At 41.6% G+C, this 12178-nt stretch overlaps 3 protein-coding genes across 3 annotated transcripts in view; 1 reads left to right on the top strand and 2 right to left on the bottom strand.

Moving 5' to 3' along the window:
- Positions 1–1555, bottom strand: part of LOC139028758 (stonustoxin subunit beta-like) — a 5098-nt gene extending 3543 nt beyond the window's left edge. The window contains exon 1 of the mRNA XM_070446846.1: positions 1514–1555. Coding sequence (XP_070302947.1) covers positions 1514–1555 — 42 coding nt within the window. The remainder of the gene's footprint in view (positions 1–1513) is intronic.
- The window catches only part of LOC111974789 (RNA-binding Raly-like protein), a 294018-nt gene that overhangs the window by 206253 nt on the left and 75587 nt on the right, over positions 1–12178 (top strand). The window lies entirely within an intron of this gene.
- Positions 1592–7241, bottom strand: LOC139028759 (stonustoxin subunit beta-like; the record flags this gene model as incomplete). Its single annotated transcript, XM_070446847.1, has 4 exons — positions 1592–2217; positions 2565–2611; positions 2786–2959; positions 7180–7241. Coding segments are annotated over 4 exons (840 nt in total), but the record flags the coding sequence as incomplete, so codon positions are not given.

The raw sequence follows: 12178 nt of genomic DNA on the forward strand, positions 1-12178 counted from the left end.
CTGTGAGATCACAGGCATCTGATGGATGAAACCAGACACAATATTAGAAATCATCATCATTCCATTAGAATGTTAACTCACTTTTCACTAATTTGTTTAATGTAGATGTTTCTAAGTATCAAAAGGAGAAGTTAAGGTAACTTGAGATTGTTGAATGATCATATGTTATACTGATGGTAATATAAAACACACTTATTCACAATAATTACACACACACACCTGTATGCATGCATGAACACACACACATTTCTAATGTAAACGAACATGCCACACACATACACAGACACAAACATTGTCAAAGCAACACTTTATAAACGTTGGTGTCCCTGATCTTCTTCGCACACCGTGTAACCTGGCTTGTGTCTCCAGATTTACCCAACATAGCAACCGCTGGACCAACAATACTTATATTTTAGTGCCCTTGATCGTAATATCAAGATAATTACCCACTACAAAAAGTTAATGATGGTCTTTGACTTGACTGGCATCCCTCCCTCTGATAATACTAAGGATCTGTTTATATCTTCTTAGGTGCACCTTGTATTTCTATACACAAGCAGTACCCAAAACTAACTCACCGTTTATGATCTAGGCCCAGCGTTTCATTGTGCCCTTGCTACCCACATCCACTAGTTGATATCCCATGGCACCTTTTGTAAACATTACCACTACACCTTGACCCACAAACTGTTACTTGGCTGTTTGTAACATTCACCACTTACACCTGACTATCAACAGTCGGTAGTATAGCTCGCAGGCCCCTTAAGAATCAGTGAAACAACGTTCACATTTTAGACCGAGGTAGACACACTCGGACTCCACCACCCTCGTACACTCGCGCCTTCGCTAACCAAATTAACACATCACACCCACATGTACCCACAAACGCATAATCTAGGTAATTTGGTCTTGTTTAACATTACACTACACCTGACTATAACTGTTACTGGCTGGTAACATACCACTCACCACCTGACAGTTTATAACGGTTATTGGGCGCCTCTTGCAAAGAATGTTTTGTATTACCCATCTTAATACGTGACTGACATATAACGTCTAAGTACTATGGGCTGTTGTAAACACTTACCACTAGCCTACTATAACTGTACTGCCTTTGTAAACATTACCACTACACCGACTACTAACTTACTGGCCTTGTAAACATTACCACTAGACTCTGCATTGACAAGTTATTTTCGTTCATAAGAGACGGTAGCAGAAACCTTACGTACAAAATAAGTTAAAAAATAAGTTACAAACAACGCAAACAAACTAACAAAAAAACACAATCGGTTGGAGACACGTAGAACGTCTGCCTTCTTCTCCGGCGCCATTTAAGTACGAGTGTGTGTGTGTGTGTGTCCAGTGTGTGTCCAGTGTGTGTCCAGTGCGTGTGTGTGTGTCCAGTATGTGTGTCCAGTATTTGTATGTGTGTCTAGTGCGTGTGTGTGTGTGTCCGTTACTTGTGTGTGTGAGTCCAGTGTGTGTGTGTACAGTGTGTGTGTGTTCTCACAGGGCGCAGGATCACAGAAAGATACAGACACAGAGTTACCATGGTTATTATTTAAAGGAATAAACTGGTCCAAACTGGTTTGTGTTACTCCATGTATTTAAATGTCATATTGTGATCAAACATAAAACACATGATTAGAGTGAAACATCATGTTGTGTTTGACACAGTGACCATCTGACACAGGGACACTGAGGAGTTAACATCATAAACCCTAAACCCTGGATAGAGGGGCTCAGTGAATGTGGTGTTGAATGTGTACAGGTGGGTCAGTGTGTCAGAGGAGACTCTGTAGAAGGACAGAGTGCCGGCTGGCCAGTCCAGATACACTCCTACTCTGTGGGAGCTGGAGGAGGGGACGTCAATGGTCGTGTGATTATTATTGTGACAGGCCTTGTAACTGTTGTCAGAGCAGACCAGACTCCAGGACTTGTCATTGTATCCAATCCCACAGTCAATACCCCCTCCTCTCCTTTTGATTCCWTTATATGTCACTCCCATAACAGCCCCTCTCCCACTCCTYTCTACCTCCCAGTAACAGCGCCCAGTCAGACCCTCTCTACATAGCACCTGTTCACAGTCCTCAAATCTATCTGGGTGAACAGGATACTGCCGCTCCTGTCTCCTACATGTCACCTTTCTGTTCTTCTCAGACAGAGAGAGGAGTCTGTTTACTGTGTTTGGGTCCAGTGTGAGATCAAATGCATCTGATGGATAAAACCAGACACAATATTAGAAATCATCATCATTCCATTAGAATGTTAACTCACTTTTCACTAATTAATTTAATGTAGATGTTTCTAGGTATCAAAAGGAGAAGTTAATGCATGCATGAACACACACACATTTCTAATGTAACACATGCCACACACATACACAGACACACACATTGTCAAAGCTACACTTTATAAACGTTGGTGTCCCTGATTTCTGCTTCTGTAGAACTACAGCTTATATTTAATATGATCAAGTAAGTAATGATGGTCTTTGACTTTGACTTAACTTGAATTAAGACTTATTCTTAGTCATATTCTTCACAGCAGTCAACACTCACATTTTCTAGGCCCAGGTTTCATTGTGTGCTCTCCACCATGTTCCACACTGTAGCGGTAAGCAGAAGAACAGACAGTCATTGAGGGATACACGTCAACCCACACACACACACACACACACTCAGCATATAATTTGTCCAAGTGGTGGTAAGAATGTTTGTCTTAACTAGTCTGATAACTTAAACATGTCTGATATGAACATTGACATAAACCTTCTACATACTTGAGTTTCTCCAGTCTGCAGTGTGGATCCTCCAGYCWAGCAGAGAGCAGTCTGACTCCTGAGTCTCCTGGGTGATTGTAGCTCAGGTCCAGCTCTCTCARGTGTGAGGGGTTTGACCTCAGAGCTGAGACCAGAGAAGCACAGCCTTCCTCTGTGACTAGACAGCCTGACAGTCTGCAAAGAGATCATTGCCATTTCACAAACACACTGTTAACTGACCAGACCATTTAAAAAGCAGTATCAGTCAAAAGACACACAGTGAGGTATCATATTTAGATTGTATTGAGTATTCAGTCCACACCAAACAAAATCAAATCAAAATCAAATCCAACTTTATTTGTCACATGCGCCGAATACAACAAGTGTAGACCTTGCCGTGAAATGCTTAATTACAAGCCATTAACCAACAGTGCAGTTCAAGAAGAGTTAAGAAAATATTTACCAAATAAACTAAAATAAAAAACGAAATAAAGAATTATTAAAGGTCTATGTAATGGTCAGGTGGCCATTTGATTAATTGTTCAGCAGTCTTATGTCCTTGGGGGTAGAAGCTGTTAAGGAGCCTTTTGGTCCTAGACTTGACGCTACGGTACCACTTGCCGTGCGATAGCAGAGAAAACAATCTATGACGAGGGTGACTGGAGTCTCTGACAATTTTATGGGCTTTCCTCTGACACCGCCTATTATATAGGTCCTGGGTGGCAGGAAGCTTGGCCCCAGTGATGTACTGGGCCGTGCACTCTACCCTCTGTAGAGCCTTGTGGTCAGATGCCGAGCAGTTGCCATAGCAGGCGGTGATGCAACCGGTAAGGATGCTCTCGATGGTGCAGCTGTAGATCTTTTTGAGGATCGGGGGACCCATGCCAAATCTTTTCAGTCTCCTGAGGGGGAAAAGGTTTTGTTGTGCCCTCTTCACGACTGTCTTGGTGTGTTTGGACCATGAGTTCGTTGTTGATGTGGACATGGAACTTGAAACTCTCAACCCGCTCCACTACAGTCCTGTTGATGTTAACCCATCCTTGACTTCGGCGATGTCATTTACAAAATAGCCTCCAACACTCTACTCAGCAAACTGTAAGTAGTCTATCACAGTGCCATCCGTTTTGTCACCAAAGCCCCATATACTACCCACCACTGCGACCTGTATGCTCTCGTTGGCTGGCTCTCACTACATATTCGTTGCCAAACCCACTGGTCTCCATAGCAACACCCACCCATAGCACACACTCCAGCAGGTATATTTCACTGGTCATCCCCAAAGCCAACACCTGCTTTGGCCGCCTTTCCTTCCAGTTCTCTGCTGCCAATGACTGGAACGAATTGCAAAAATCACTGAAGCTGGAGTCTTATATCTCCCTCTCTAACTTTAAGCATCACCTGTCAGAGCAGCTCACAGATCACTGTACCTGTCCACAGCCAATCTGTAAATAGCACACCCAACTACCTCATCCCCATATTGCTACTTAACCTCTTGCTCTTTTGCACCCCAGTATCTCTACTTGCACATCCATCATCTGCAACATTATCACTCCAGTGTTAATGCTAAATTGTAATTATTTCGCCTCCATGGCCTATTTATTGCCTTACCTCCCTACTCTTCTACATTTGCACACTGTACATATATTATTCTATTGTGTTATTGACTGTACGTTTGTTTATGTGTAACTCTGTGTTGTTGTTTTTGTCGCACTGCTTTGCTTTATCTTGGCCGGTCGCAGTTGTAAATGAGAACTTGTTCTCAACCAGCCTACCTGGTTAAATAAAGGTGAAATACAAAAATATATAATAAAAGAAAATAATGGGGGCCTCTTTGGCCCTCCTATTCCTGAAGTCCACTATCAGCTCCTTTGTCTTGCCCATATGGAGGGAGAGGTTGTTGTCCTGGCACCACACTGCCAGTTTTCTGACCTCCCTCCTATGGGTTGTCTCATCGTTGTATGTGATCAGGCTACTACTTATGTGTCGTCAGCAAACTTAATGATGGTGTTGGAATCGTGTTTGGCCACGCAGTCGTGGGTGACCAAGTACACACCCCTGAGGGGCCCCAGTGTTGAGGATCAGCGTGGCAGACGTGTTGTTGCCTACCCTTACCCACCGGGGGCAGCTCGTCAGGAAGCTCAGGTCCAGTGGCAGAGGGGGGTATTTAGTCCCGGGTCCTTAGCTTGGTGATGAGCATGCATGGGCACTATGGTGTTGAACGCTGAGCTGTAGTCAATGAACAGCATTCTCACATAGGTGTTCCTTTTGTCCAGGTGGGAAAGGGCAGTGTGGAGCACAATTGAGATTCCGTCATCTGTGGATCTGTTGAGGTTGCATGCAAATTGGAGTGGATCTAGGCTATCCGGGAGGATGCTGTTGATGTGAAACTTGACCAGCCTTTGAAAGCACTTCATGGCTACCGACGTGAGTGCTACGGGTCGGTAAACATTTTAGGCAGGTTACCTACGCTTCCTTGGGCACAAGCTATGATGGTCTGCTTAAAACATGTAGGCATTACAGACTCAGTCAGGGAGAGGTTGAACATGTCAATGAAGACACTTGCCAGTTGGTCTCCACATGCTTTGAATACACGTCCTTTTAATCCATCTGGTCCGTGGCTTTGTGAATGTTTAAAGGTCTTGCTCACATCGGCAACTGAGAGCGTTATCACACAGTCATCCAGAACAGCTGGTGCTCTCGTGCATGCTCCAGTGTTGCTTGCCTCGAAGCGAACATAAAAGGTATTTAGCGACGGTTCCCAGTCCGGAGCCTCCAGTGATGATCCATGGCCCGGAGCCTCCTGCGAGGGTTCCCAGTCCAGAGCCTCCAGTGAGGGTTCCTAGTCTAGAGCCTCCTGCGAGGGTTCCCAGTCTGGAGCCTCCTGCGAGGATTCCCAGTCCGGAGTCCCCGGCGACAATCCACGGTCCGGAGTCCCCGGCGACGATCCACGGTCCGGAGCTTCCGGCGTCGATCCACGGTCCGGTTCCTCCGGCGACGATCTACAGGCCAGAGCTTCCGGCGCGATCCACGGCCCGGTTCCTCCGGTGACGATCCATGGGTAAAAATTTGGTGAAACTGATTTAATTTTGCCTGCATTAAAGTCCCACTAGGAGCGCAGCTTCTGGAAGAACATGTTCTTGTTTGCTTACGGCCTTATAGAGTTGGTTGAGTGCGGTCTTAGTGCCAGCATTTGTCTGTGGTGGTAAGTAGACGGCTACGTATAATATAGATGAGAACTTGGTAGATAGTGTGGTCTACAGCTTATCATAAGGTACTCTACTTCAGGTGAGCAATACCTCGAGACTTCTTTAATATTAGACATCACGCACCAGTTGTTATTGACGAAAAGACACACACCCCCACCCCTTGTCTTACCAGGCGTAGCTTCTCCATTCTGCTGGTGCATTAAAAATCCCACCAGCTCGATATTATCCGTGTCGTCGTTCACCCACGACTCGGTGAAACATGAGATATTACAGTTCTTAATGTCCCGTTGGTAGGATAATCGTAATCGCCTACGGATTCTCAGAAGGCAGCTCAATCTGCGTTCTCTTTTCCTCCGTCTTTTCTTCATGCTAATTACGGGGATCTGGGCCTGTTCCCGGGAGAGCAGTATATCCTACTCGTTAAAGGAAAAAGCGTCCTCCAGTCCGTGGTGAGTAATCACAGTTCTGATGTCCAGAAGTTATTTTCAGTCATAAGAGACGGTAGCAGCAACATTATGTACAAAATAAGTTAAAAAAAATATGTTACAAACAACGCAAAAAATTAACAAAATAACACAATTGATTAGGAAGTAAGACGTCAGCCATCTTCTTCGGCGCCATCTTTTGACAGTGAAGATAACATTTAAATGTGGTTCTATACTATATCATTTTCAACTTGAGATCAAATGTTTCATATAAGGTAACAGTATATAATGTCAGCTTTTATTTGAGGGTATTTTCATACATATCCGTTTCACCATTTAGAAAAATAAACACTTTATGTATCTAGTCCCCCTATTTGAACAAGTCAAAGTATTCTGACCAATTCACTTATTGTGTATTAAAGTTGTCAAAAGTTTAGTAATTGGTCACATATTTTTTTAATGTAATGAATACATCAAGCTTGTGACTTCCATGATTAAAGAAAAATCAATAATGAATCACTAATATTAAAGAGTGAGATTGTTACAGAAGCTACAACAAAACATAATTACCTCTCACCATTAACCTCAAATAAAAGGTGGCATTCTGTACTGTAGCCTAATATGAAACATTTTATCTCAAATCCAAAATGCTGGAGCATAGTGCCAAATTTAAAGTCTGTAAGCTTCACTGTCCAAACACATATGGTGTGGACAATGTGTGCCTGGTAAACACATGGATCTGGTGAACAGTTATTACTTGTTGACCAACTACAGGAATACTGACCTCAGAGTCTCCAGTTTACAGTGGGGATTCCCCAGTCCAGCAGAGAGCAGCTGATTCTTCAAGCCCCTCTCTGGCACTGCTCTCCTGCTTCTCATCTTCAGCATCCACCACTTCCTTATCCTGCTTCTGACTCTCAAAGCCTTCTGGGAGTTCTGGACTAAGAATCCTCTTGAACATCTTCAGCTCGTTCTTCACAAATGTCATAATATTCTCTTCAAGCATCTGAAATAAATAAAGTAAATAAGTTAAGCAATGAAATAAATAGTTTCTCATTAACACATAATGAATAATAAATAATAAATAATTGACAGATCAACTTTTTCTTGAGGTAAACAAAAACAAATGTACATAACAGGACCACATACACTGAATAGGGAGGCCAGGTCTGTTTGATGACTCTGGGAAGACTGACCACTGGAGAATCTCTGACTCTGATCTCTCCTGATGGGTTCTGTGGACAAAACATCCAAGGAGTTCGCGCACACACAGACACACACACACACACACACACACACACACAGACACAGGGAATGTTTGTGGTTGTTTAACATTGCTTAGGACTATGAAAATGAAAATGAACTATGAAAATGAAAAAAGGATTCACCTATGGATTATTAAAACAACAAAAATAAATACAAAAAATGGGAGAGTAGAAATGACTAGAGACAGTGTTGTTTTAACTCACTGACCACTAGAAAACAGCTTAAACAAATGGACAGCTACTTTGCTGTTATTACTGGCTGCACTCTTTGACGTGACTAAGTTATCTGTAGTTGGCTAGCTAGCCATGGATAAGAACATTGCCACCCAGTTTGGCAATGGATCATTTAGAACGAACGACTGGGTCTCATCCATAAGATACAGAAAAAAGACTTAACGACTGGGTCTCATCCATAGATACAGACCAAAAAGACTTAACGACTGGGTCTCATCCATAGATACAGAACAAAAAGACTTAACGACTGGGTCTCATCCATAGATACAGAACAAAAAGACTTAACTACTGGGTCTCATCCATAGATACAGAACAAAAGACTTAATGACTGGGTCTCATCCATAGATACAGAACAAAAAGACTTAACGACTGGGTCTCATCCATAGATACAGAGACAAAAAGACTTAACTACTGGGTCTCATCCATAGATACAGAACAAAAAGACTTAACGACTGGGTCTCATCCATAGATACAGAACAAAAAGACTTAACGACTGGGTCTCATCCATAGATACAGAACAAAAAGACTTAACGACTGGGTCTCATCCATAGATACAGAACAAAAAGACTTAACTACTGGGTCTCATCCATAGATACAGAAAAAAAATACTTAACTACTGGTTCTCATCCATAGATACAGAACAAAAAGACTTAACTACTGGGTCTCATCCATAGATACAGAACAAAAAGACTTAACTACTGGGTCTCATCCATAGATACAGAACAAAAAGACTTAAACGACTGGGTCTCATCCATAGATACAGAACAAAAAGACTTAACGACTGGTCCTCATCCATAGATACAGAACAAAAAGACTTAACTACTGGGTCTCATCCATAGATACAGAACAAAAAGACTTAACTACTGGGTCTCATCCATAGATACAGAACAAAAAGACTTAACTACTGGTCTCATCCATAAGATACAGAACAAAAGACTTAACTACTGGGTCTCATCCATAGATACAGAACAAAAAGAACTTAATGACGGGTCTCATCCATAGATAACAGAACAAAAAGACTTAATGACTGGGTCTCATCCATAGATACAGAACAAAAAGATAACTACTGGGTCTCATCCATAGATACAGAACAAAAAGACTTAACTACTGGGTCTCATCCATAGATACAGAACAAAAAGACTTAACGACTGGGTCTCATCCATAGATACAGAACAAAAGACTTAACGACTGGGTCTCATCCATAGATACAGAACAAAAAGACTTAACTACTGGGTCTCATCCATAGATACAGAACAAAAAGACTTAATGACTGGTCTTATCCATAGATACAGAACAAAAAGACTTAACGACTGGGTCTCATCCATAGATACAGAACAAAAAGACTTAACGACTGGGTCATCCATAGATACAGAACAAAAGACTTAACGACTGGGTCTCATCCATAGATACAGAACAAAAAGACTTAACTACTGGGTCTCATCCATAGATACAGAACAAAAAGACTTAACGACTGGGTCTCATCCATAGATACAGAACAAAAAGACTTAACTAACTGGTTCTCATCCATAGATACAGAAAAAAAGACTTAAACTGGGTCTCATCCATAGATACAGAACAAAAAGACTTAACTATGGGTCTCATCCATAGATACAGAACAAAAAGACTTAACTACTGGGTCTCATCCATAGATACAGAAACAAAAGACTTAACGACTGGGTCTCATCCATAGATACAGAACAAAAAGACTTAACGACTGGGTCTCATCCATAGATACAGAACAAAAAGACTTAACTACTGGGTCTCATCCATAGATACAGAACAAAAAGACTTAACTACTGGGCTCATCCATAGATACAGAACAAAAAGACTTAACTCTGGGTCTCATCCATAGATACAGAACAAAAGACTTAACTACTGGGTCTCATCCATAGATACAGAACAAAAGACTTAATGACTGGGTCTCATCCATAGATACAGAACAAAAATACTTAATGACTGGGTCTCATCCATAGATACAGAACAAAAAGACTTAACTACTGGGTCTCATCCATAGATACAGAACAAAAAGACTTAACTACTGGGTCTCATCCATAGATACAGAACAAAAAAACTTAACGACTGGGTCTCATCCATAGATACAGAACAAAAAGACTTAACGACTGGGTCTCATCCATAGATACAGAACAAAAAGACTTAACGACTGGGTCTCATCCATAGATACAGAACAAAAAGACTTAACGATGGGTCTCATCCATAGATAACAGAACAAAAAGACTTAACTACTGGGTCTCATCCATAGATACAGAACAAAAAGACTTAACGACTGGGTCTCATCCATAGATACAGAACAAAAAAGACTTAACTACTGGGTCTCATCCATAGATACAGAACAAAAAGACTTAACTACTGGGTCTCATCCATAGATACAGAACAAAAAGACTTAACTACTGGGTCTTCATCCATAGATACAGACAAAAAGACTTAACTACTGGGTCGCGTCTCTGGCAACCCAACCGATAAGAAAGTAACCATGAGCAATCATTCTGATGAAAACAAATGTGATTGGATAATAGCATTTTGGAAATACACTCTTCATAATGAACAAACTTGTCATCTCACCTTTTAGCTGTGGTGTCATGTTCTCCAGAGAGACTCATTTTAGAGGCAGGGCCCCCCTCCTCTCTCTCCCCAAGAGAGACTCATCTTAGACCCTGACAACTAAAAACAGAGTCCAGCATGTTGGTTGTGGTTAACATAGTGACAACTAATTCTTGAATGTCAAATGTTCTCTTTTATTCATTATCTCTCAGAAATAAAAGCATTTACTAACAGACACATTGAAACAGTCAGATTATTAAATGCAATCACATGAACATGTAGTTGTGACATCTCATCTCCATGGTAACTGTCACTAATACTACTAATAATTAGTCACTGTTTGTTAAGGTAGTTATAGACTGTTGCAGCAACACAAGGCCATGTCTCACACTTATTTGTATTCACTAAAAGGTAGGCTATTTATTATCTGTCAATCTGTTCTTTCCTAACGAATCTGAGAATGTAGACTGAAGGCTAAAATGGGAATAATTGATATGAGGGGGAAATAATTTATACATTCAGTAAGATTTTTGCAAACAGTAAGTTTATTTTATATATGTAATGTAGGCTAAGTTATAATGTAAAGTTGAAGTCGGAAGTTTACATACACCTTAGCCAAATACATTTAAACTCAGTTTTTCACAATTCCTGACATTTAATCCTGGTAAAAATTCCCTGTTTTAGGTCAGTTAGGATCACCACTTTACTTAAGAATGTGAAATGTCAGAATAATAGTATAGAGAATGATTTATTTCAGCTTTTATTTCTTTCATCACATTCCCAGTGGGTCAGAAGTTTACATACACTCAATTAGTATTTGGTAGCATTGCTTTAAATTGCTTAACTTGGGTCAAACGTTTTGGGTAGCTTCCGCAAGCTTCCCACAGTAAGTTGGGTGAATTTTGGTCCATTCCTCTGACAGAGCTGGTGTAACTGAATCAGGTTTGTAGGCCTCCTGGCTCACACACACCTTTTCAGTTCTGCCCAGAAATTTTCTATAGGATTGAGGTCAGGGCTTTGTGATGGCCACTCCAATACCTTGACTTTGCTGTCCTTAAGCCAATTTTGACACAACTTTGGAAGTATGCTTGGGGTCATTGTCCATTTGGAAGACCATTTTGCGACCAAGCTTTAACTTCCTGACTGGTGTCTTGAGATGTTGCTTCAATATATCCACAATCATTTTCCATCCTCATGTGCCATCTATTTGTGAAGTGCACCAGTCCCCTCTGCACAAGCACCCCATAACATGATTCTGCCACCCCGTGCTTCATGGTTGGGGATGGTGTTCTTTGGCTTGCAAGCATCCCCCTTTTTCCTCCAAACATAACGATGGTCATTATGGCCAAACAGTTCTATTTTTGTTTCATCAGACCAGAGGATATTTCTCCAAAAATACAATCTTTGTCCCATGTGCAGTTGCAAACCGTACTCTGGCTTTTTTTATGGCGGTTTTGGAGCAGTAGCTTCTTCCTTGCTGAGCGGCCTTTCAGGTTATGTCGATATAGGGCTCGTTTTACTGTGGATATAGATACTTCTGTACCTGTTTCTCCAGCATCTTCACAAGGTCCTTTGCTGTTGTTCTGGGATTGATTTGCACTTTTTGCAACAAGTACATGTATCTCTAGGAACAAGAACGCGTCTCCTTCCTGAGTGATATGACGGCTGCGTGGTCCATGGTGTTTATACGTGCGTACTATTGTTTGTACAGATGAACGTGACCAC

The sequence above is a fragment of the Salvelinus sp. IW2-2015 genome, linkage group LG15, assembly GCF_002910315.2.
Source record: "Salvelinus sp. IW2-2015 linkage group LG15, ASM291031v2, whole genome shotgun sequence".
Classification (NCBI taxonomy): Eukaryota; Metazoa; Chordata; class Actinopteri; order Salmoniformes; family Salmonidae; genus Salvelinus; species Salvelinus sp. IW2-2015.